The sequence below is a fragment of the Daktulosphaira vitifoliae genome, unplaced genomic scaffold, assembly GCF_025091365.1.
Source record: "Daktulosphaira vitifoliae isolate Bord-2020 unplaced genomic scaffold, ASM2509136v1 Scaffold_1, whole genome shotgun sequence".
Classification (NCBI taxonomy): domain Eukaryota; kingdom Metazoa; phylum Arthropoda; class Insecta; order Hemiptera; family Phylloxeridae; genus Daktulosphaira; species Daktulosphaira vitifoliae.
This window is the reverse complement of record NW_026099572.1, coordinates 19,739,478-19,766,127: the sequence shown is the minus strand read 5'-3', so window position 1 is coordinate 19,766,127 and position 26,650 is coordinate 19,739,478. Positions and strand designations below refer to the sequence as shown.

The window sequence follows — 26,650 nt, the reverse complement described above, 5'->3', positions numbered from 1 at the left end:
TAAATCTTATTTTTAATGATATAGATGATTACGTTGTAGTTAAAAGTAAGTAATATTGATCAAATTTTGTACATATTTTGTATAAAATGACGTGGTTTACGTATAAATGTATTGTTTTATATTAGCCTTTTCTAAAATATAAAAAATAATTTAAAGTCGTAATTCGGGTGAGCACTTCCAAAATAAAATTTTAGCTAGATGCCTAGTTATTTAAGTTAAATTTAGTTATAATTTTAATATCAACTTTTATCATTTTATTTCAGTTGGATTGTTGCATTACATTTTTGAAAGGCTAGATAATAGATTAAAAGAAACAGCTTACATTAAAATTGAAAGCCACATGAATAACATCGAATAAACCATTGTATATAGTACTAGTTAAATAGGTTATATTAAGGACCTTTTCTTCAGTTTCATGATATTCGCAACTTTTTTCTACATTAATAATTAATACATTAATATGACCAAAACAATAGTTAAGTACATTTTCATTTCGATATACTATTATTACTATATTTCGTGTACAGTGAGATGATATAGTAGTCTTTTAAACCATATATTAATAAGTAATAGTTATTATAATTAGTAACTTTATGTGTTAAACTCTGTTTATTGTTAAGTAAATTATTCCAATCCAAAACCCTTAGTTTGAATATGTAATTCGAGTAAAAATCTGTTAGATTTATAGTCTTTACAATAATTTTTTATGTTATTTTTTAGAGCCAGATGAAGGTAATATTTTTTATTAAAAAATATGTAACTTGTTTTAGTTAGTCTGTAATATTAAATTATATTATGAATTTAATATTTATACTCTGTAATAATAAAATAAGCTGTACATCTTAGAATTTGTTAATAACTAAATATTTGATTAATCATGGAATTATCTAAGTATAATTACTATACTTCTTTAATAAAAATAAAAATAAATATTATTTTTAATGTTGTAGATAAATTTTTTTGGGTTAAAAGTAAGTGATGTTAATCAAATTATTAACATATTTTAAATTAATGAATAGTTTAATATAAGCCTTTTATGAAAAGTAAGAAATAATTTAAAAATGCGATTGGGAAGAACATTTCTACTTTACTTCTCTTAAAATAATAAAAATAATTCGAGTTTATTTTTTATGTCTTATAAGGATTAAATAACAGGTCATTGAATTTTCGTTGACCACTAGATTTCTTCTATAATAAAAAACATTTTTTTAGCTTTTATAAGTAGTATTTCTTTTTTTAATTTTTGTGTGATTAAATATTTTTATTCTTTCGACTATCTCTCATCCCTCATTAGGCTACCAACTTTATTTTTTCAAATGACAAATTATCCTTCGAAAAAAATGAAGTTTATATTACCATTCATAATATATATATTTAACTAGTTCATATAGTAGAAAATGGTCTTACTGAGAAAATGACTAATTTATAATAAGTTTTGAACCAATAGATTAGGAGTAATGAAAATGTTTCTATTTTGTGGGAGAAGTAGTGCGGTAGAGTGATTCATAATGATAAAGATAATATAACCCATAATTGTCTAATTCAGTCTACATTTAAAAATGTTATAACTTTTGAAATACTGGTTCAAAAGTTGTTATCGACAAGTTATTTTTTCAACTACAACATTTAACATTCTGTGAGCTATTCAATTATGTATGTTGCTATCTGAAAATAAAATAAAGGTGCCCTTATCAGGTGTAAGGGATGTAAAAAATAACAGATAAGTTGAGATACCTCTATACTTTATAATGGTCATAAAAACAATATAAAAAAGAATTATTATTTAAAAAAAATTTAAGTGATAAGTTTTAAAAGAATCATACTTCAGAGAATGATAAGTGCAATGACATTTTGTAAACCCCCTTTGCCTCAGAGTGATAATAATAATGTAGCTTCTTTTGAATTATATCGCGTTGTTTCTTAATATATTGAGTGGGAAATTGTTTTACTCATTTTATTTATTTGTAGTAGTTTTGAGGAATTATGTGAAAAATTTCATGGTTGTGCCAATGCGAAGGGATCCTCGTAGCCACGTCTTACTTCTAGTTTTTATTTAAAATTTTTTATAATCATCAAATAACGGCTACTATGGCTGTTTAAAAATAATTTCAAAAATGTATTTCAACTTTTAGTTGTGATCGTATAAAAATACTTAAATTGTTTCCATATTATTTGATGAATATATCTAAATAAATGAAAAATAATGCTGATTTAGGTTTTAGGGCCTTCAAATATTGTACTTTAAGTTTTTTAAGTAATGTAGTTTCACTTAATTATATTTCAATACTTAATATTAGATCCAGTAGTACAAATACATTCTACGTCACGTAAAATAGCGCCTGGTAAGTATATATTGAAGTTAATAGTAGAAGTTAAAATTTCTATAAATATTGATAATACGTATTACTTTAATTGTAGTATTCCTAAGACTTATTTTTAATTAGTAGTTCACATAATTTAATTTGACAATAATAAACTATAATGCACTGTATCAACATTTTTATTTTATCTCTACCGTACTCATATGTAATCACTGATATGTACTAATTAGTTATATATAGTGCGTAATTTTCAAAAAATAAAGAAGTATTACATTAAGTTTAATGCGAAATTTCCAAATTGTAAAAATACAGTATAAAAATTATTGTGAAATTTAACTGATTCGTACGAAACGTTTTATAGTGATAATGATGTTAACCACTGTTAAATATCATCTACACTAGTAACAACTATGCTGGATTTTTAATTAAATTAATTAAAAAATACGAAATTGAATAATTTAAATTTATTTGATCAAAAATTTCTAATAAAAATCATATAGCATTAATTATTAAAAAATTAAAAAGAAGTAAAGTGAGGGTATTATGATACTTCAGGCTGTAATAAAATAGCTATACCTATGGTATTAAAAACATGATCATAACCAGTGGAGTACCCAGACGTTTTCAATGTGGGAGAGACTAATACCAAAATTAAATTTTAGGTGGCCTTTTTTAGGTGATTTCTTAGCTAAAAAGTTGGTTTAGCCTGGCCAAAGGAGAGACTTAGCTATTTTAGTTCACTCTGAATACACCACTAGTAATAACTATTTAATAACCATTCACACAACATTTATTGTGTGAATGGGTTATCATATATTTTTTGAGAAATAATATCCTTGTTTTATCAAAATAGATAGATGTTCTAATATTTATTATATACTTTTATGACTGTTTGATATTACAGTCAAATAGTAACTAAAATTAATAAACATTAATTGTATTATTGATTGATTAAAATGGCGAAATGTAGATTTTTGTGCTATATATAACGAAACTAAGTGACAATTTGATATTGTAAACCATTTTAAAAAGTAAAAATATTAATACTTCATCAAAGTATGGATACATTTTTGTAATTATATTGTATAACACAACCAATGGAGAGTTACAACCATGATTTTATCCTGTGTACACTACTGATGAATTGTGTAAATTCATTGATTTCATTTGTCATTATTGAAGTTAATTATTAATGTATAAATTAATTAATTATTTTATCTATATATTTTTATTTCAAAAGGACAATCAACTTTTCGTGAAAATTACATTTCTAATAAAGGTAAGTGAAATTAATGATAAATTATTTAATTTTATTTAAATTTTTAATTGTATATTGGGTTTAAATTTCTTAATTAGTTTCTTACGATATAGTGTTTGTGTCATTAATTTGAAATACGAGTGATAATATTTTTAAAATATATTAGCAAATATAGAATAACTTCATTGTCTCTCAAAACATTTAAACAAGATTATATTTAGTTATTCATTAAAATCAAAAAAATATTTTATGGACCATTTTTAAATATTTATTAAATATTATTTTTTTATGATATGAAGGTTCACAATAACCTCAAAACAATAAAACTAAAAAGAAAAAAAAATAGGTAAGTAGATTTAATTTAGTGAGATAATATGAATTTTTTAAAAGTCAAACATTTTTTATCGCCTTAATTATCTGTATTTATTTCAAATAATTATGGGACGATATTTAAATTTTTTTCATTAACTTATTCAATAGAGTCTTTTAGACATAACTTGTAAAACTTCGTTATTGGCTTTAAATAATATAACAGTTTTTTTTTATTAGTGCACTAAAAGAAATCTATACTATTATAAGTACGTTGATATGATGTATTTATTTCAGAGCATAACAAGTGAATACTATAAAAAAAATCGAAATATTTAACATTTTTAATTTAAATATTGTTAATACGTATGAAATTTTCTAATGCTATAAATATAATTGTAATAAAACTTTTAATAGAGTGTACTTTTTTTATATTAATACCTACCGTTTTGTTTGTCAACGCGCTAGCTTCAGAGGTCTTATTAAGTACACGTATCTTAGTACAAAATATCACTATCATAAGAAAAACTTCGATGCAAATCTGTAGATTGTGTATAATTTTATGAAATTGGTAGGGTTTTTATATTTGAGAGGTATAAATAATGTATTTAGAAAGAAAAATTTGTATTGATATATATATATATATTTTTCAAAAATTAATAGCAATTTAAAGTTGAAAATTTAAAATCAAAAATCGAAAATTTTAACACAAAAATAGCATTTTTTTAACTACGTCAGCCATTTGCATGTAGAAGACAAGTCGTTGGGACAAATTTCTTTTTTTTTCACATATTAGACGTAACATAAGCTTTAATTTGACAAATGTTTAAAGGACGCAGTATTCCCGGAATATTTTTTAGTTGAGTTATATAAAAAAAGTTGTTATTTTGAATCCCTTTCTATGAACAGTTTGATTTTAGATTGTTACATTATCAAAAAAATGATGTAAATTAAAAAGAAAATATATAAGGTTTCAATATAAAAAAAAATATTTTATTTGTTCATTTTCCAATAAATTATGGCAGCTTTAAGTATTGAAATAACATTGATTTTTTAAACGAAAATTACATTTTTTGTTAAATATGATGGCCATTTTCCCATAGAAGAAAAGGTGTTAAGACAATTTTTTTTTTTTATCTTGTAGTATTAATTTGACATATATTTAAAGCTGGAACATTTTCAAAAATTAAGTTGTAAATGTTCTACATTTTACTCGTATTTGTAAATATTTAAATCACCCCCGTATAAAGGAAAATAGTTTAATTTTAAAAAAAGTATGTCAAATGAAATAAGTAAATATAAATACTTTATGAAAAAAAAAATTGTATTGATCCATACATTTTTCAAAAAGTTATAGTAATTTAAAGTTGAAAAAAAAATATGAAATTGTAAATTTGCTAGAACTATATCTTAGATTTCAATATAAAAATAATTATTTCAATTCGTTAATTTTTCTATAAGTCATGGCACTTTTTCAGAAAAATATGTCGAAATTTGCCGATTTTAAAAATCGTAATTTTTTGGGGGATTTTCGCCATTTATGGAGAACGAGGGCAAAATTTTTCATTTTTGAGGGTAATGTCTTCGAATAGATACGATTTGTGATCTTTTGACGTATCGTTGACAAAAATCGGTCCGATGAGATTTGAGAAAAAGTGGTAACAGACAAAAAAAATAAATAAATAAACATATCATAATATAATTAATAACTTTTCAGCTTCACGTCGATTCTAAAACCACAATTTTTCTTTTGAAATAAGTATTTTTGCTTAACTTTGGGAATCATTTTCACATTGAATGTAACTTGAAGGGAAATTTATTTCATATGTAGTATACATAAAATTTAAGTGAATATACATTACTAGGACACAGGATTCCTGTAAATTTTTCAAAAGTTAAGTTAAAAAATTTTAATGGGCATAGAAAAGTTGTTATATTAAATGCCCTTGTTTTGAGCAAGTAAAACATCAGATTTTTAAACTAAGATGTCAAAACAAAGAAACATTCTTGAAGTAATTTCAAAAAAAATATTTTCTTTTGGTTGTTTGCTTTTGAAAATGATAATTTGAAGTAATAAAATTTTAAAAATATAGTTCTATAATTTACGATACTTACATTGAAACAAAAACCACTTTACTTATCATATACTTTGTTGACTTTTATTATAATAGAATATGTTACAATCAGTAAAACGTGACTTTTAGGTGCTTTTAGGCATGTCGGACTTAGACATCCAAAACCCAAAACCTTTGGCTGACCTAATTTTAGTGCGGAACAAACCTTGATTGGTCAACAACAAATGAAATACTATACAGGGTGATTTTTTTATCATAACCCACTCAATTACTTGCAGAATAATAATAATTTAAACATTTTTTTTTTATTATTATTTTTAGTTACACATTATTCTTGAATTTTTAACTATGTAATAATTTTTAAGTTCATCCCTTATGCCTTGGAGGGGAGTCAACTTTGTTTTTTTAAATGGTAACACATATTTTTAATTTAATAGTAAATGGCATTTGAATTTTTAATATAACTTTATTAGCTTATTAGATATAAACATTTAAAGTTTCAAAATTTTGAGTTAATATACATGTATAATACACATGGGATTGTAAATACAGGTAGCTAATTGGATTTTTATAACATCGATATTAGTAGGTACACAGCATTATTATTATCAATTGTAGTAAGGCACATTGTTATGAGTTTATAAATACACTAACTGACAATACAGAAAGTATATCTATTGATAATCATAATTGATAATAAACCATCCGTGACTGAGACAGCAAAACGAGAAAGAACGGTTTTTAAAAGTGACTATTAATCAATTTATGATAGAATTTTTTGTATTATAATATAACTAAACAGTGTGTGTTTGTTGAATGTTTCTCTTAAATGTTTATTTAAATTATTTTTGTTTGAAAAGGATTTGTCCTTTTATGAATATAACGCATAAATATGCCATGTTATGGTAGTGATAAGTATATTAACCTGTTATTTTACAATAATTTTCAATATGTTTTCAATAAATTCATAAAAATTACAAATAAAATACCTATTTCCTATTCGTGTTAAAAATCATATTGGCATTAATGCATGCACACAGCATCTATCTTTTAAACTAATTTATATATTTTTCAAAATAATTTTCTCATAAATTATTTTTTAAGTTGATATTTTATAGCATCGTAAAAAATTAAACATCATATGCGGTGACTTAAATAGGTTTTATATTGAAATAAAAATGTGCAAACTGATTTAAAAGTGTGCGTACCTGCATTTTGTCGATTGACTCATAAAATGAGGTGAAAATAATAAACGGAGTTTTCAACTTAATTTTTGGTACGGAAAATTCTATCTTGTTACACTACAATACAAGTATAAATAGTATTATTGAAATAAATGTGTGTATATACTACATCCAGTAAACAAGTGATCTCTATATCAATAATAGGCTAGAAGTAAATATATGTATACATAATTTTCAACGGTATGTGGACGTTAAGTTAATGCTGAGCTTTTCTATTTAGTGTACGTTATTGCTATATTTTTAAATTCCTATATTCAATTATCATTTTATTAAAAAAAAGGTAGCATTTAGACTATCTTTAGATATCTAAGGATAGTACATGTTATACATATATAAGTATGTGTCCCAATGTTTAATATGATAATACTTTATTCCCATGTTAAAAATGTCTACATTATAACAGATTTTAGTTTTTTCTAATTGGGATGAAATTTTTATATTGTTTGATCTGTTTTAGTAAACACAAACAATATTTATATTATCTATTTACATAACGTATTGACTGAATATTATTCTGAAATTGCCATGTTTTATGAAATAATGTTTGTCGAGTAGCAAAAAGTACAAGTGAGTTTTTAGCTTAACATACGGTTTTGTTTTAGGGTTGTAATTCATCACGTTAAAAATCTGATAACATGTTGACATTCGAGGCTTACTGATTTCGCTTGGAAAAATTCTCTTTGTACCAAAACGGTTTCGCTCTTTGGGGACGTGGTCCGTGCGATCGATGGGTTTTTAAGCGCTCCGACAGTGTTGACCATAAACTGTGGTTGAAGAGTAAAATAAAATAATATATCAAGACGCGATTGCGGGCTATCTCGGCATCGACTAACAACCCCTAGATTGAACGCATCATAGTCATCGTCAGACCACTTCGGGGATGAAGCAATGAGTGTATTTTGATAAATAACCAGATTTTGCCTTTAACGGTAGCTATTAATTAATGGATTAGCATCGTTTGTGATTGCTCTCGAGGGCTGCTGTCCTCAAGCTCACTCTGGTATGTATGAGAGTGATATTATTTTTAACCGCATTTCGCGACTTACTTGTCCACGAGGAGCGCTTTTTACTTGGGATAAGGTTATGATATTGTTTCGCGAAAAAGGGATCGGGTGCGATCACGGCATTTCAGTGCGTGTCACTGATCGCCACGTACGTCCGATCCGATAGTGTGTAGTAGTCGTACTAAATAGTGATACGTATTATATTTTACGAAGTTTTATTAGGTAGTGATTAGATTGACCTGTGCATATCAATCTTATGGTTATTCGTAATTTTCTTAGTTTATATTTATATCTAGTGTATGTTCGTTAAAAGCGGTTTACTTGTGCGTGGATTTTTTCATTTTTTTATATTATAGAGATATTGATAAAATGACTGATAGCAGTCATAATTCTCCGGCGAGGAGTTTTGGGTCGCCAGCTCGAAGTTTTAAGTTATATGACCGTCGCGTTTTGGGTTCACCTGCTCGTTCTTATTGTAGTGGTGCGGATTATTCTTCTGCTACCGAATCTGAAGGAGAAGATTCCTCTGCGGACACGATCTACTTGGCAGCAGAAGTGCCGGGTTCTGTTGATCAGGCAATCATAAACGGATGGCTTAAGTTTAGAGACAACAAAAAAGTTAGTATTTTTCGATCGAAAAATATTGAGAAGACATTATTTAGTTATACTTAAAAAAATTATAGTTAATATAGTGAAAATGTGTAGTTTGAAAAACACTCATTTATAAATAAATTAACTATAATAATAGTTAACTAATTTTATTTAGTAGTAATAACTAATAATATTAAAAACGTCATTTGCCGCACTTCTATTTTTCTTTATCTAACAATAAGTCACTCATTAATTAATTATTTTTTAAAGTTCCTTTGTAGATATCCGTATACAAAATTTTAATAGTACCGACATGTATCAAATAAGATGGTATTATTATTAGAATAGCGTGCGAACTTCATCAGTATAACTAAGAGCTTAATATAACATTTTGTTTGCTTATAGCGCAGAAAGTTTCTTAATATTCTTCCATATCTGTCTGTATTAAGCAGTATTTATACAATGAAATATTAACCATCGAGGTTCTATAATTATTTCATTTATGGCTTATTTTATTTTATCTATTTCTCTAGGGTTATTAATTTTAATATTATCAACTAAATTGTTTTTTATTAAATTAAAATTGTTTTAATAAAAAATTAAATATGCATGTAAAATGTCTGAAAAATTAAAATGTATTTTATTACATTTCAAACAGTTATCATTGTAATAGACATTTTGTTTTTTATTTTCAAAATTTTGTTAGAAATTACTAAGAATATTAATTTTTTTAAACAAAATCGAAGTTCTGTTTACTTTTCTTATTAAACTTTTTAATTTTACACGACTTGTTTACTACTTGTTTAAGTATTGATAAATCGATGTGTATTTAGGGTTTCCTACAAAACTTTACAGAACTAATAGTTATCTTGAAAAAAGCGTCGGTTAGTAAAAAACTTTTGTACAAATGTTATATAGTTAATCTATTATAGCAGATAATTAATTAAACATTTAATATTAACGGGTTCTTTTTAGCGAATCTCTGTTTCCGTCGAGATTGGATTATGAGCTAATTGGACTTATATAATAAATATTCAGAATTGGATTGCAATATTTTCAAGTTTTCGAATCTTAACTTTTTTGTCGAATATCCAAGATTTCTTGTATATCTGATCTTCTATCTTTCTTCTTAATCCAAGTTGGGAAAGTGTTAAAAATATTATATTTTTATATACGTATTAGTATATGCATAATTTAATTTCCAAAGTTTTTGTCTGAATTTCTTTAGTAATCCATCAACAAAATTAATAAACTATAACTTTTTGAAAAAATTGTGAAAATGATAAGTGTAAGTTACTATAATTTATGTAGCTTATTTCAATCCATGTAAGCCGTTCATCAATTAGTCTTTAAATTAAATCAATGTGATTGTAATACTAAATATTAATACGATGACAATAGTGCACAGTGAAATTCATATATTCAGTATTAATTTTGATTACAATGACTGTTTAATTTTGTTTTTTTTTATGATAATAACAATAAAATTTTTATCAAACCGTTTTTATTTCCTTTTATAGTATGTGAACTAAATAAATTAGCCATAGAGAATTAGTTTATTGTCGATTTTGGTGTACACACAAAATGATTCGTTCAGTAAAATTGAGGAATAAAATGTAAATAAAGGGTAAGAGCGTACGGTATACTGTTTATTATAATTGGTTGACACATCAACGAATTTCAGTTTACGCGTTTGAGTACAAATAATTTCAGGAAACTGCGTGCACAACAGTTATTTTCTATACTTCCAGGGATGAGGTCAATTTTATTTAAAAAGTATAAATGTAATTCGATTTTTGTAGTAATTACATTTAATTTGTTGTATCGCGGTTCTGGATTAAATAGGTTACATAGCGTAATCTAGTCGTTTAGATTGCAGAACATTTAAATATTCAAATTAAAAAAAAACATTAATTGGTTACTCAATTTTACTAAAAACTAACAGTAATTATTATTTTATGAATATTATTTTAACTTTTCTATGATAAATTATAAGTTAAGATGGAAATTCATAAGGTTATACTTTGAAATTCTACGATAAAGTCCTACTATTATAAAAAGGCTTACCAATTTTCGAAAACATTTTTTTAAAAATCTTTTTTCAAAAATTTTTTTTTTTAAGACACTTATTTAAAATTTTATTAAGTATGGGACATAGCATACAAGAAATAGTTCTTCATTTGAAACTATGAAACAATGATTTTTTCAAGTTTATGCAATTTCTTCTTATTATTTCATATAATACATGTACATATTTTGTTTAAATTGTTATTTTTGCAAAACGTATTGTTTGTAATAATTTATACTGCATATTCATAACTCGTATTAAAATAAAAAACAAATCATTTTGCATGTTAATGGTGTAATTTTATTTATGTATGCGATCTACAGTAGTTTAGTCCGTATTTTTTTATCGGTACGATGGATATTATAACTTTATTGTCAGACAAAATATAAACTTTCATTTATTCAAGACAGTGGTTACTAGCGTATAATGGTCGTATAGACATTAGTCATCAGTTTTAGAAGAGGAAGTGTATTATAAACATTGTAAATCTGTGTTTTACTGTATATATTTATATCGCACTAAGATGATGGCGCCAAGATCACTTATTCTTAGGGGAAAAAAGTATGCATCATGCAGTTAGTGAAATTTTTTAGTACCAAAGTGTAATACTAATTAATTATTAATCGAAAGTAAAATTATTTAAAAATAAGAAGTTTAATCATTTATTAGAATCATATTATTAAATATATATTTTTATCCAAGAATATCTGTAAAAAAGATGTTACAAAAGAACTATTCACAGTATTTCACTAAAGAGTGCAAAAACAAAAATTTAAGATATGTACATTTAATTAGTTTGTTAATCAATTTTGTTGTTGATTAATAGCTGAAAGAACTAAAATAATGCTTCATAAAAGGCTAGTTACTTGTTTTATTTAACAATTTTGTTTAAATATAAAATACTATAAAGAACTATTTATGTTAGGGCTAGGAATTGAATATAAAAAACCGGTTTTGAAACAGAAATATTTTTAAATCTAAAACTGAAACCTAAAAAAACTTTATAACCCGTAACCTTAACTAAAAACGAAATTCTTGCATAATTTTTAATTACTTATTGGTATTATTTTAAAATCAGTTAATATTTTTGAGATGATGTTTAGTTAAAATTAAATTGAAAGGCAATAATATATTTTTTTGAGTTTAATTATCAAAACTCGAAAATTTAATGAGTAATTTTTCTTTGAAAATACAACATATTTTGATGTTTTTTTTTGTCAAAGATCATGTTATGACTAAAATTTTTTTTGGAAGTTTGAAAGATACTTGCATAAAATATAGATTTGTTTTTAAAAACCAATAATCTAAAAACATAATGTTATGTTGCATATTATTTCTAAAAATGAAATCAAATAAGTCAAAGACATACTAATGAGTTATGTAGGAAATTTGACGAATTTTGAGATACTTTTTTTTGTATAACTAAAATTGAGTGATTTTTTTTCAAGTTTTGAATGTTTTATCTTAAACTGAATCAAATTCGGGTTCTATTAACGCAATATTTAGCAAAATTAGTCTACTGAGAACTAAGAATTTTTATGGGTAAACAAAAAACAAGACGCTTCTCATGGTAAACACAATATCTTCTCAGCTTTGCATCGAAACTAAAAAGTTCAATAAATATTTTTACATATGGCATTTGATTAATGTCTTTTAACTGCATAACTTACTAAAGTAATCAATTTTTATAAAAAAAAATATGAAAATATTTATTACTTTAAATTTTTATCTTTAAAATCTATTTAATAACCGTACTGAAAACTGATCTAAAATATCAATAAGTTGGAAAACCGAAACTCCTATTGAACCCCAAAAAGTTATCTCGTTTCCTAGTACTGGTTTGCGCCAAGTAAAATAACTTGATTTTGTGCGTTTGCCATATAGAAATTCAAAAACAAATGACTATTAAACTAATACAATCTAGTATTCATTTGCTTACCTTAATTCTAATTAACCGTTTGTATTATTATGCTAATCATGTTATAAATTGTAAAATAGATAAACCAAATTATTTTATCAAACCTTCGTTGAAACATTAAAAACATTAATTGTTTTATATATACAAAGTAGAACAGATCTAACTGGCAATTCATATAACTTAAATCTACGTAAAATATACTGTTTTTTAATCAATTTTTACATTATAGGACTATATTAAAATATGCTTAATGTTATTTTTTGCAATTACAAAAGACACCACAAAATATATTTTTATAAACATTTTTGTAAATATTACGTTTTAAAGAAAAATTATGACACTAAAAACTTTTATTTTATGAAATTTATTTTAATTCAGTCGCTACGTTTTTATAGCATTTTGAATTTTTTTACAATTTTTCTATGATATCAAGTGTTTAGTTAGTTATTATTGAGGTGGACATAATGCCCATGCACTCAGACCTGTTGGTCCATTGTGCGCATATCAAGTGTTAGTTCATATTTTGTAAAACACAGAAGTAAACACTATCTTATTATGTTATTTACTGGCGACATTAGGGGATTACTTATTATTAAAATTACTAACGTTTGAACAAGCATTTTACAGAAATGATTATCTTGAATTTTTCTTGTTAGGAAATTTGATAATAAATGCACTTCTTTATTATTATTCACGATTAGATTTATAAAACATGAACTTATTAATTTATAACTCAACATGTCTTAAGTAGCGTTTTTATATTTTTTTGGATAAACTTAATTTTACTACTACTTGTTTTTTTATATCAATTACAGAAACTTATTCAAATGTTAATTATTTTCATGGGAAAAAAATCATGCACTGTCGCTAATAAATAATATTATAAATAGTATTTAAATCCGTATTTGATACCATAGACAAATCATAAAAAAATTCAAAATTTAACAAACTTCACAATGCTATAGAAACGAAACGACCGAATTAAAATAAGATAAAACTTGATTAAAAAACTAAGTAAAAAATGTTACCTAGTTATTAGTAATATGAATTGTCAGTTAGATATGTTCCACTCTGTATAAATAATTTATAAAATGTATTATTTACCTACATAAATTAATTAAATTTTTTATTACTTATTTTGTAACTAATATTTTAATTTTACAAATTCCTCAGAACAGGAAAAACAAATTAAAAAATTAAATGAAGCTTTTTGTTAATCGAAACTTTTGAAGTAAAAAACAAATATTATCCATATAATTGAAATGTATTTTTTTGCTACTTAATAGAAATCATATTTCTCTTTACAAATTATAAAAAATCAGTATTGTAATTCATCAGCTTTTGGATGCATGTAATAAAATGTATTTATATATTTAAAAGTTTTAATTTCTATTTAAAATAAAAAAAAATATTTGCTTCAACTGATCAATTCTTATTATATTTTTATCTACGTTCAGACTACGAAAAAACTAATTGTCTCATTGTCTTTTTTTTTTTCAATCAAATCGATAATATTATTTCAACTTTTATCTTTATATATTGAAAGAAAATAATTCCGAAATAATGAAATAAAAACAATTAAGAATTGTATCGAATTTTTATAAATATGTCGGTTGAATTTATTTTTAAGCTTATACTAAACATTTTATATTATATATTTTTTATTTTTTATTACTACATAGTATTTATATCCAAGTAAAACGAATCATTATATTTATATTTGTGTGCGTTTGGACAAAAATATTGATATATTACTACATTTTCTACAATACCTTAGAGAACAACTATGCGTGTATCAAGATTTAATATTGAAAGAATAATACTTTATTAAATTCGATTTGTCTCCTTACTACGATTTAAAAAAGGTTGTATCATATTAAATCTATAATGACGATACAAATATTTGTGCTTACAACATTGTTTCTTTTTGTTTGAAATGAATTTTATTGAACGTAGATAGTACAAAATTGATTTTGAATTTAAAAAAATATTTCTCCATCGTAAAAAAAATGTTATATTAAATTTTCATTGAGATATTAAACGCAATTTTTAACATAGACTCCATTACAAATACAGCACTAATTAATCAAGCTACAAAATATTTGATTATTGGTATCAGGAGAATCTATTTTAAATAAATAACTCGTATCGACATATTATCATTTTATATGAAATTTATTATTGATATACTTGTAAACAAATGGTTGTTACGCAGTCTTATATCTCTGAACAAAATTATCAAATTGATACTCAAATTTTATGGAAAAAATTTAAGCTAAATCTAATCTTACGAAAATTAATGCAATTTTATATACGAAAATGTTATAGCTACAAATAAATCGTTTATATTAAAAGTGATTTCAAGTGAATTAATTGAAAATGTACGTGATTGTATAGAATACTGTACTATAGATACATAGTTAATATTTAAATTCTTTATCAAAGCTCAGAATCTGTTGGTTTTGTGTTAATGTGCGATTTTTACGTCCATATAAAATTTCAGTTATTACAAGACTGATATTAATGATTAGTACGTGAAAAAACCTTATTTTTTTCATGAAATATATTCCATTGCATAATTACAAATCGTGTTAAATACAATCAAACAAATTGAGTGGGAGTGCTTAGTAGATTATATTTCAATAATATAAAAAACCTAACACAAACTTCCTAATGTTATGGTTAAAATAGTAAACAGCAAAACCAATTATTAATAAGATAATATATTATTATTATGTAAACTTAAGCATTAGATATTTTTATAAAGAGCTCATATTAACCATATGCGCACTATTTTAAAAGTCAAAATGGCCAAACTCCATAAAAGAACCAATTATGATTGAATGACAACTAACGTACTAATAAACTAGCAGATCAATATTATGTAAAAATGGTCAAATAGCTCCAAAAATTAAGCATTAAAAGTAAGAATAGAGAATGATTATATTGTATGTATTTCTCTGCAATTAAAACCAATGCATGATGTTTTATTGACAGTGGTTAATCTAATTTAACTGAATTGATTAAACAGTAATGTAAAATTTGATGCGAAGCGTAGGTACGCATTTATTAAATGGCATAAACTCCAAAAAGTAAACACCTTAGGAAATACTCACGTAACGCTTAATATTAAAAATTGTACTTTCAAAATCCAAATAAAAGCAGTAAATAATGACTTCCGATTTCTTAAGGACAGAATTATAGGAAAATCGTTTTTAAGGAAGTGGAATAGCTCAAAAAAATCGTTTTATATTACCAAAAAACAAACTTTTGCCACTATACATGTGTGTTCTAAATATATTTATTTTGTAACAACTGATAATAACTAAGAAGTGGTTAAAGGCTAACACGAAATCGCAAATATTTTAGTATTAGGTTATTGCGTATATAATAATAATGATATATTTGCTAGCGTAGTCAATGATAATTATATTGCAGAAAGTGTACCGGAACTTTAATTGACCGACGTGACATAATAGTCATTAGAAATATCATCAACAAGTATAATCACATCCAAATTATACACCGCTAATTTAACAAGATTAAAAACAGATAGTTTAGTAAACTTTTTCGCGTTTAGAATTGTTTTATTTTAATGATGAAGAAAAACAAAATATTTTATTGCAAACAATTTTAGCTTTTAGAATGTGCAAAAATAATTTAAACAAATATATATTTTTTTAAAAATTAGTGGTTTTATACAAAAATCCCAGTTTTCTATGATATTTAAATGGAGAGAAAAATGTTCTTGAGCGACCTTTTAAGGTTGATTAAAAATCTCAAATTTAGACAGCTACTTTACCTTACCTTACCTGGTACATTACCAAATAATTTTTTTTGGTCTTTCGAATTCAAACACTCCCGTACTCAAAACATTTTTTGCGCCTATTATACATACTATATTATAATCTAGTAAATGAATAATTATTCATAGAAAAATAAAAAAAACAAAACGAATATCTAAAAAATGTAATTGCCTATCCCAGAAATTAACCTTGGAAGTACCATTAATTATGGTACTTAATAAAGAGAAAACTATAAATACTTTTCTAGTTACATACAAATTAAAAATAATCTGAATGATTCTGTAAAAATAACCTTTATTACCGAAATAGGATATTTTGAAGCTTTACGATTAAACTTTGGTATAATATCGGCGCCAGCAATCTTTACTAAGCTCATGAAAAACGTTTCAATGGGTTCGAAGAGACCCTATGGTTTTATCTACCTCGATGATCTAATTATACAAGAAATAATTTTTGAGAAACATGAAAAATAGTTGAATTCCGTTTTCGATGAATTACGCAAACTTGCTATTAAATGTAAGTTTTATAATGTACTCTCGTATTTTAATGTTAACATTTAAAATAAATTGTAAATGTAATACACAACAGGTTAATAAAATTAATGACAAAAAATCAGCATATTACCCAAACGTTACATTATAAATGCATCACCGCCTGCACTAATAAGAAGCATCCACATATCAATGACTTTGGAACATTTTTCTCCGTTGTATTAAAATTACTCATTCGAATGGATATTTTGTTTTATAAGAAGGAACCTGTAGTATTTTCTTCAATTTACTTTTATCATTTATGAAGTTAAGATTTATTTTCACATCACTTTGATTTTACTATATTGTGGTTGCGGTTACCAATTTTATTCTATAATTATTCGATAACATAGATTTGCAGGGACCAAAAGAACTATAGTTAAGATCTGCAGAATAAGACACGTTAATTTAAGACTTAAACGTCTAAACTTAATGTCAGTCTGTCCATGTTAAGTATTGTACTTAAAATTATTACTAACATAAACTTTTGTGAACTTTAAGTATTAAAATTTACTATAATTAATATTATGTTTGATGTTGAAATTGTATTGTATTCATCAACTCAGACTTGATAATTTTCCTATAACGACCATCCCGCCTATTGTAGTAGATATTATATGGTTACCGATTGTTAAGCTGTGATTGGTTTTAAAGTAATTTTTTTGGTAAGTATCAATTCTTCGATAGTTAGGTAAAGAAAACAGAAACTAATAATTTTCAATGCGGTCCTTAATTCAATTCTTTTTTCATTTATTCATTATTTTGACATTTCGCTCAGCATCTTTACTCTTAGACACTGTTTTTACTTGTTATTTAACTGCGACTTGCTTCAAACGTTACAAACGTTACAATTTTTGACATCACTATTTCTAACATTAAACCTTCCACTGTAAATGCCACATATTTCATTGTCGGCGTTGACTTTACAAAAGAACTGTTTGCTGTGTTATTATCATTTATTTTTGAGATATTTGCTCGCGATAATAATACACGAATAATATAACTCCTTTTAACATTTAGCTTTGTAAAAGTTGAAGACAAAATGAACGTCGAGTCTAGTAGATTGACAGTTAATTATAAAATTCTGACACGATTGTACGTGTTTGATAACACCATAATCCTGGAAAATTCATTTGTGCAAAAGTACAGCGTGATTAAAGACTATACTTTTATGTCTTAGGTTAATCAAAAAATTAATAATCCATTAAAATTGTTCACGAAAAAATATGTGCTGTAAAATTTCAAAAGAATTTGATTATAAAATATAATTAGTAAATATTTCTTATATTAATTTTCAGGTATCGATTTGATACATTTTATTATAAAAAGTTAATCGGTTATTGCTTTCCAATATCAAATTATTTTTAAACATATTCATTATTTGAACTTAAAAATACATAATTTACATTATCCTTAAATTAATAATCAACGGAATTACTAACAACTATTAGATAAAGTTTTTTTAATAGATAAATTAATTGATTTTTTACGACAAAAGTATAATTATTTTATTTATGTAAGAAATTTAGTTTTTTAAACAAAATTTTCGTGTTTTCGAATTTTGTAGTATAAATGTACAATTTATTTGAAAATAGTTAATATATTTTTATGATTTACAAAATAAATATTAATTTTAATAATAATTTGTGATTTGTTTTTTTTCAGTGGAGACATAGATGGGCTGTTATAACAAAATTATCACCAGCTGCAGGTGAGTACAAAAGTTATAATTAAGAAAAATAAAGTTTCAAAATAAAAAAAAGTCTGCTGTTTTTTACTTTAAGCTAGAAACTTAATTTTGCTTTATAAAAAATATTTTAAATATTTTACTTTAATTAAAATGTATTCGAAGTTAATAGAAGTTTATAAATTTATATATTTCATATCGTTATTATATTGAAATGTGAGGTTTTTCCAACATAATTTTGGTATTTATAATTTATAGGGCACACATAAAACATTAAATATTAACCTTTTATAAGACTGTTTGACCCTGTAGAGAAGGTTAACCACTTAAATACTCAAAAAAGACTTTATGGATTATTTTTTGAAATGACGACATTAAAGAAAACAATTCATTTTATTTTATATTATTAAATACGTTAACAAGTTTTCGTCTTGATAAAACGTTTTTTTTATAGTAACCAGTTAATCAATTATTGTTTAAAATTATGAATTGAAAATGTCCTTCATGAATAATTAATAATAAATATGCGCCAACGTTGAACTAAATATAAAATTTAAAAAACTAAAAAAATAGCTATACTTTCATTTAATTAAAAATATAGTATTTTCAACAGTGTTAAAATATTAATGAAATTACTACAAATTTCAAACACACACTTGTGTGTCAAATATAATATTTTTTTAATACATCGAGAACTTTTGTTTTCAAGATGAAGAAGTGTTCTATTCGGTTGGGACTTTTGAAGGGAATAAATTGTCGTCTTATATCGATGAGATGCAGCCAAAAAGGGAAGAATACGGTTTTTGAAAGGAAAACAACTGGGAAATACTCGTTGTTTCGAAATTGTATTGTATTTTTTTCGCCCTTCGGTTTCTGAAATCGTTAATACTTGCATCATTATTTACTTGAAACTTGACGGTAAAAGAAATTGCCAACTGCAAACTAAACATTAGTAAAGGACTTTTTATGGTAAAAATAAATAGCCAGTTTAAGGTTTTATTGAACCATAAATTGAAACAATAGTTTTAAAATAGAAAAACTCTCATTTGTACAAGTAAATCACAGAGGACATTGATTTTCATTATTATAAATAATAATAGAAATTAAGAATTTTTACTTTTTTATTGATAATTTTTAGCTTTGTTTCATAAATTGTGAAATCTAATATATCAAGATAAAATGAAATTACCAATAAAAAACACGACAACCAAAATTATTGTTTAATCAAATATACAATTTGTAGTTTTTATATTTTAGCTGAGATAAATATTTTATTGTCAATGCTCAAAACCAATAAATTAACGTTTATATAAAAAATACATTTTTTCATTGGGAACATTACAATTCAACGAGCATCATTCTGATGTACATATATATTATGTATTAGTTTTTACAAAAGCGGTCTTAGCAATAATAACATACACAGAGGGTTGTATAGAGTGGTTGGGGTAAATCTGTACTGGAATTTGCATAAATACAACAATGCGCGTGTATTTCGCATGCGACAAGCGTCTCTCGTATTATTTAAATTAACAAATATACCACCACCAATGATGTTTTTTAGAGAGGAGTCATTTTTCAAATAGTCCACTTCCTTCCCTCTGCACATTTATTTTACAACGTGTATCACAATTATACAGTGCCCGCAATACTTAGTAACAGTAGAATAAAAATGATAGAATTAAGTATTCAAATGTGTAGGCTATTTTAGTAAGCGTTTTTATAATCACTTTGATTAATCCCTTTAGGCGAATTATAGTGACTTATATCCAATAAATAGCATTAGAAAAGTCAAGTTTTCAAATCGTTTGAATGTATTTGGTATTATTTTACTTAAAAAATAAAGATTATTTTGGTATTGTAAGCAAATTATATTGATGTAACAGTATGTATTAATATTTCCTTTAGCACCGTCACTTGGCTGACATATTTTTCATTGTCAACTAAAAAGTATAAAATAGATATTTCGTACATCATACATTACCCGCTTTATCGTCAAAATGTACTTTTAGGCTAACGTGGCTTTTATTTCAACACGCACTGTAGATTAGTGATGGCTTTTTCATCATTATCCGATGGGATATAATCGGTTTTCAAGATAGTTGATGATGTTCAACACAGCTGATGAAAACGAGGAAATGCAAAATGTTTCTTTTTGATGTTCTCTAATATTTTTGCACGACTGGCCCAATGATTTAATATAATTTTTCATACCAGCGAGTCCGAACCCCAAGTTGTTGTCGTACACTATCGCGTTTACTATGTCGTGACGGGAAATTGATTCGAACCGTTCTTTTTTACTTCTAATCCCGTAACCTAAAGGTAGGTTAAAAAATAATGTAGATACTGCGAAATCATCACATTTTATAGTATTAATAAATCGTCAAAAACAAAATCGCATTTTTAATTAATCACTGTTCTTAAAGCGTGTTAAAACTAAATGATTAATTCTCTATTCTAATAAATCATTCCTTATATTTAAATCAAGAAAAAATTAAAAACGTACAAGTATATTTTTACACAGTATATATAATACTCCGTCTTAATAATTGAAAATGAATAAAATGTTTTCATAATTTTTTCTTTAATAAGTATGTGTCGCAATGTCTGTGGGTCATTTAAAAATGTTCATAAATTTATCTTTTTAGATTTCTACAAAGTATTAATTTTGAATTAATGTTTTAAAAATAATAATAGTTCAATGGTATTTGAAAATGAATTTTGATATATTTTTTTTCTTAATTGTAAGAATAGCGAATACTGTATTATAAAAAACACTGTAAGAAATGATCCGAAAAATCCCATTCATCAGTATAATACTTTTAATAAACACGTTACTTTTACACGTAAGTTATGGAATTTTGACATAAAGTAAACGAAAATTTGTAGACAAATATAAAGTTTTTATCACTATTCATCAAAATTTCTCTTACATTGTATGAGTTGAAAACTTCCAGTATATATATATATATATATATGTGAATATTCTTTTTTTTATGAATAAAAACAAACGGATTCGATGAAAGACGTGTCTTTCCTTGTCAGTTAATTCAAGGGAACGTCTTAGCTTATGTTTAAAAATTCATATAACGTGACTGTGTGTTTGAAAAAACCGTTCTTACTTCACAATACACTACCAGCATGGAATAGTGTCAAACTGTCTTAAACTTTACATATGACTTTAACTTGTACAAAACTTTTTAATCCGCAATCCAATAAATTCAAGAGTTTTCAGAGTTATTACAATGTTCAATATTTATGCGTCAAACAATTCTAGTATTATGAAGTGTTGTATTCTATACAGACATAGTATTTTATTTTTTCAAGATGTTTATGAAAGTTAATCGTTTTTCCATGTATATTTTTATCATTATATCAGAGCACGTTACAATGACAATAAAAAACTATATAATAGTTTTTAAAGGCTAAATTATAATTTTTTGTTTACATTGACTATGAATTTTACACATTAAGCATGTAGTTGTTGATGGTCAGTGTAACATATGAACCATCCGTTCCACGCTTATTATAATTGTCAGTAATCATGATTTAACGATTATTTTCCGTCAAATAAAACATAATTTACCCTTCTCGTATTTTATTATGCTCTTTAAATGGGCATAAATGTATATGCGTAAAAAAGCGAGTGCGTAAGCAAACGCAAAACAAATCGAGCGTAAAAACTGAGGGAATTGCGGTACTTCGATAAAAAGGTCACTTTTTAACATTGTTAGCATATAATCCATTTCGTCGTTAGAGTTGAGCCATTCTTTTTCTTTTTTTTTAATGCGTTCGTTAGAAGATTTTTTCTTTGTTTTACTCGTATATCGAGCTCTGTACATCTGTTTAATGAACGACAAGACATTACACCGTTGGACCTCCATGAATATTTAATGTAACACAGCAATTGTCTTCGGGCCTAATACAATATGCGTTTACCCGAATGATCAATTTTAATTTCGTTTCTCTCGCCTGGCCATCGTGTAGCTCGCAATAGTTATTTCTATGATTTATTTATCAAACCTTTACTGCTTTAGCCATAGGAAAATGTGACTTTTTCCCCCGGGAGTAAACGAAAAGGTATTAAGCAATACTTCTTTTGTGAAACCTCTTTTGGAATTACTTCACACACTTTCTTGTGTTGGTATTTGAACATTGAGCCATATACAAACTGTTAAAATAACTTCGTTTTCAAACTTTGTCAAGTTAAATAGTTAGTAAATACTCAAAACGCGTGACTTTAATGAGGAACACAGCGTTCAAAAGTTATTAAAATTATTCTTTTTAAATTAAAAAAAAACAAAAAATATTATAGAACATCGAGTATTAATAAAAACTAGTACATGTGGTTTATATGAACAATTTATTTTCAAACCTATCAATAAATAAGTTTATGCATAAAAGTATTTTCACGCATCACAAATCTGAGCATGAACTTTTAGTGTTTTTTAGGTTAGCTGTCAATAAACTTCATGTCAAGTATTATATTTAAAATAGATCTTACAGTCACGTCCCAAGGGTGTCATCACGTTGGTGTCATATATAAAGGAATCGTTTTTGACGGTGATTCAATGTGGCATTTGGCTTTTAAACTGCTGCTTACTTTTTTGTTAGCCCGTCGGCTTAGCCTCAGTTCATTGTCGCCTATAAGGAAAGACGAGACAGTTTGCGTCTATAAAAACATCGAACTAGGAATACTATAGAAGGATGAGAAGAGGTGACTGGATAGCTGGGTATCATCAATCACTGACATACTCCCCTTATTCGCGTATACAAATACTATGGTAGTAATGACGACGTCCATTATTATAATAATATGTATTTTTGACGTTTTATGCACTTTTGAATGTTAGGCTTTAGTTGAAAGTCATTTATCATTTTATCATACGTGTTACTTTAATTCAAGACCCATATTTTCATATTGAATATGATTGTATTATATATATATTTTTTAAATTATTATGTCTTAATTTTTCAGGCATTATCTATAATTAATAAACAAACTTTAATTGACTTACAATAACTGATACATTAAATTAATCACTTTATGGAACTTTTATGTTTAAATTGTTGCAAAAATTAGTTTTCTCTATTTAAATACTTTTGGATATATTTTGATGAACTTAATGTAAGTGCTTAAAAATCACGGGGATGATACATCAATAAAATAACTGAAAAGCTGTTTAAGGAAACTATTTTGACAGTAAGTTATTATGGACTATAAAAATAATTCTGGTTTACTGTTGTTACTAGAGTCTATTTAACGGAACCATTTATGTCTGTCTGAAGTAAAAGGATAGTAGGTGAGATCATTAAGACATTGATGAACGAGCGTTTCGTCAAGAATTTATTTTCTTGTCCATCTAAACACAGTTGTTGTAGTTAATTATTTGTACAAAACCACCTTAGTAAATGATAGAAGTTACTAAAATTCAACACAAAAACACGCCATAATGTCATTTAAATGATTTTACTATATTCAATTTCAAAAAGTTTATTTTGTAGTATACAAAATAAGTTACAAAAACTGCAGATTGCTTGATTAAATGTATAAGCCTTATTCGTCATCTCTAAAAATACGGTTTCAAGTACTATTTTGAATGTCAAAATTGTAAGTAAAAGAACTTTTTACATAGTATAGTAGTAATGTTTTAGTGAGTTGCATCATATTTTAAAATCAGTCACCCTACTATTGTAGCGTGACTTGTAAGATAACCTCAGCGTGGCGTTTAAAGTAATTCACATTGCAAGTTTTTGTGGCAGGCGTTTTTAATAAAAAAAGTTTTGTTCCTCATAGAGAGCTACTGTCCACCGACCCATTCTGTTAACTTTGCACTTCCTGAGTGCATATTTTACGGTTCGTTAACACGTCGAATCTGCCGGTTCATCGTGGGTGCACCAATTGTTTCTGCCCGGAACTAGCTTTGGTGTTACTGCCATTATTCATCCTCAAAATCCTTTCATAATTCAAAGTCATCAAAAGTTTGCTACTCGATAAATGCGTATAGCATTATGCAATGCTGTATCTAATTTTGTACAAACACATTGGACCATTTCTGAGGGGAACATTCGATTTTATGATCAAACTTCTGCGTACATACTCGACTATTTATGTATAACACGGTCACTGATAACTAGAACTCCCAGGGTAGTCCATTTAGTGATTGCAAGAACTATCAGCCACATGTATGGCCGCAATTATCTTAACGACTCAGGTTTATGTCGGATTAAAAACCGTGGCTTTAACAATTTATTTGGTGAAAGTGAACAGTAAACTTTTGTAAAGATGATAAATGCATTACTACGAAAGCTGTTTAAAACTTTTAAATCATAATACGTTTCAATTGTTATTTGAGTGAAATGATTGTGAGTAAAATAATGTTATCTCATGTCGACAGACAACGTATTAAGTTTAATCAATAATAAATGGACATGCTGTTTTGTCTATTAAAGAGACTTTAACAAATTGATTAATTTAAATTAATAAAAATACTTAAAATAAACTTTGATGAAAATATTTTTGTTGATTACAAGCGATAAGTTATTTGTTACATTATACTGTTTTTTAATAAAATACTTTATTATTAGTTTGTTCGTAAAGGCAACATCTAAATGAGAAAAGCAATTTTTGGTAAGAACAAATAAATTTACAATAAATAGATAAATAAATAAATAGATTGAGTATTTTTAATACCATACAAAGGTATCAAAGGTAGCATTTAGCGAATCTAATTAAATATTTACTTTTTATTATTCAAAATGTTTTACAATATCAAAAAATTACATTTTTTAATACTTATAGTTTCTACGTCGTTTACAATAGAAAATTTTTTTTGATCTAATAATCCAAATTATCTATAATTAGTTTTAGATCTTCGATATATATTTATTAAATTAATATTATAATTTAATAAAAAAAACATTTAATATACAACTTTTCATGTCTTTGAAATTTATTTACTTTGAATTGAAAATGAAAATAATTGAATGAACAACATTTTAACAATATTTTTGTTAAATATAATACAATTTTGTGTTAAAATCAAACGTCGTCTTTCAGTTTTCTTTTTTTTAACATAGTATAGTGAAATTGCCTACTCATATCGCCGGCATGTAAAATAAAATTATACACTGAATTCCATAGGTGCCTATTTATTCTTTGCTTGAGATAGAATATTTTTGAAGTAAACTCATTAAAATATATGCGTATTTTCAATAAATAATCTTACTTATTCATCAGGTATAATTTAATTTTAATGGAAATGAACATATTGTTACTAAGTTTGATTTATTTATCATTATATGGGAAAGTTTAGAATGTATATTACATGACATTACATCATGTCATGTTGTAATATCTTTTGATGAAACCATGTAATTAATTTAACTTTTAAATTTACTTTATAGTTACTATTTCTTTTGAAAGCAAAAAATTGAATGAAAATTTCAGTATTAAAAAAGTTAGTCACGTTCATTATTAGTCAATAACATTTGTTTAATAAATTATAATGTAGATTACACGTTTTTTAAATATATTTTCAAAATAAATTTTACTTAGTTCTGATATTAAACATATTAAAAATCTAATTTTTGGAATTGTTAATTACTGATAGTACTAACCTTACAACAATGTTCTAATAAATTGTCTAAATAATAGTGAAGTTTAAGAAATGAATATCTACTAAGTAAAGCCTTAGATTATTTTAAAATATAAGAAGAAACTGTATTTCTTTATTTTAGATTATTATAAAAATTTATTTTAGTTGTATACTAACATATATATATATATATAAATGACAATCTATTAAAATACTTTTAAATTTGAAGAGTCAGTTAAAA

The 26,650-nt window shown here is 25.2% G+C and overlaps 1 protein-coding gene across 4 annotated transcripts in view; it reads left to right on the top strand.

The window, feature by feature from the left end:
• The first annotated feature begins 8,231 nt into the window (after positions 1 to 8,231).
• LOC126896550 (uncharacterized) overlaps positions 8,232 to 26,650 on the top strand; it is a 47,482-nt gene continuing 29,063 nt past the window's right edge. For 2 of the 4 annotated variants that reach the window (XM_050669453.1, XM_050669455.1), the window contains exons 1-2: positions 8,232 to 8,829; positions 18,790 to 18,835. In XM_050669453.1, coding sequence (XP_050525410.1) covers positions 8,581 to 8,829; positions 18,790 to 18,835 — 295 coding nt within the window. In that variant the 5' untranslated portion in view covers positions 8,232 to 8,580. Of the gene's footprint in view, positions 8,830 to 18,789; positions 18,836 to 19,520; positions 19,869 to 25,399; positions 25,443 to 26,218; positions 26,331 to 26,650 lie in introns of those variants that run through there. The other 2 variants (XM_050669456.1, XM_050669452.1) reach the window with 2 other exon arrangements.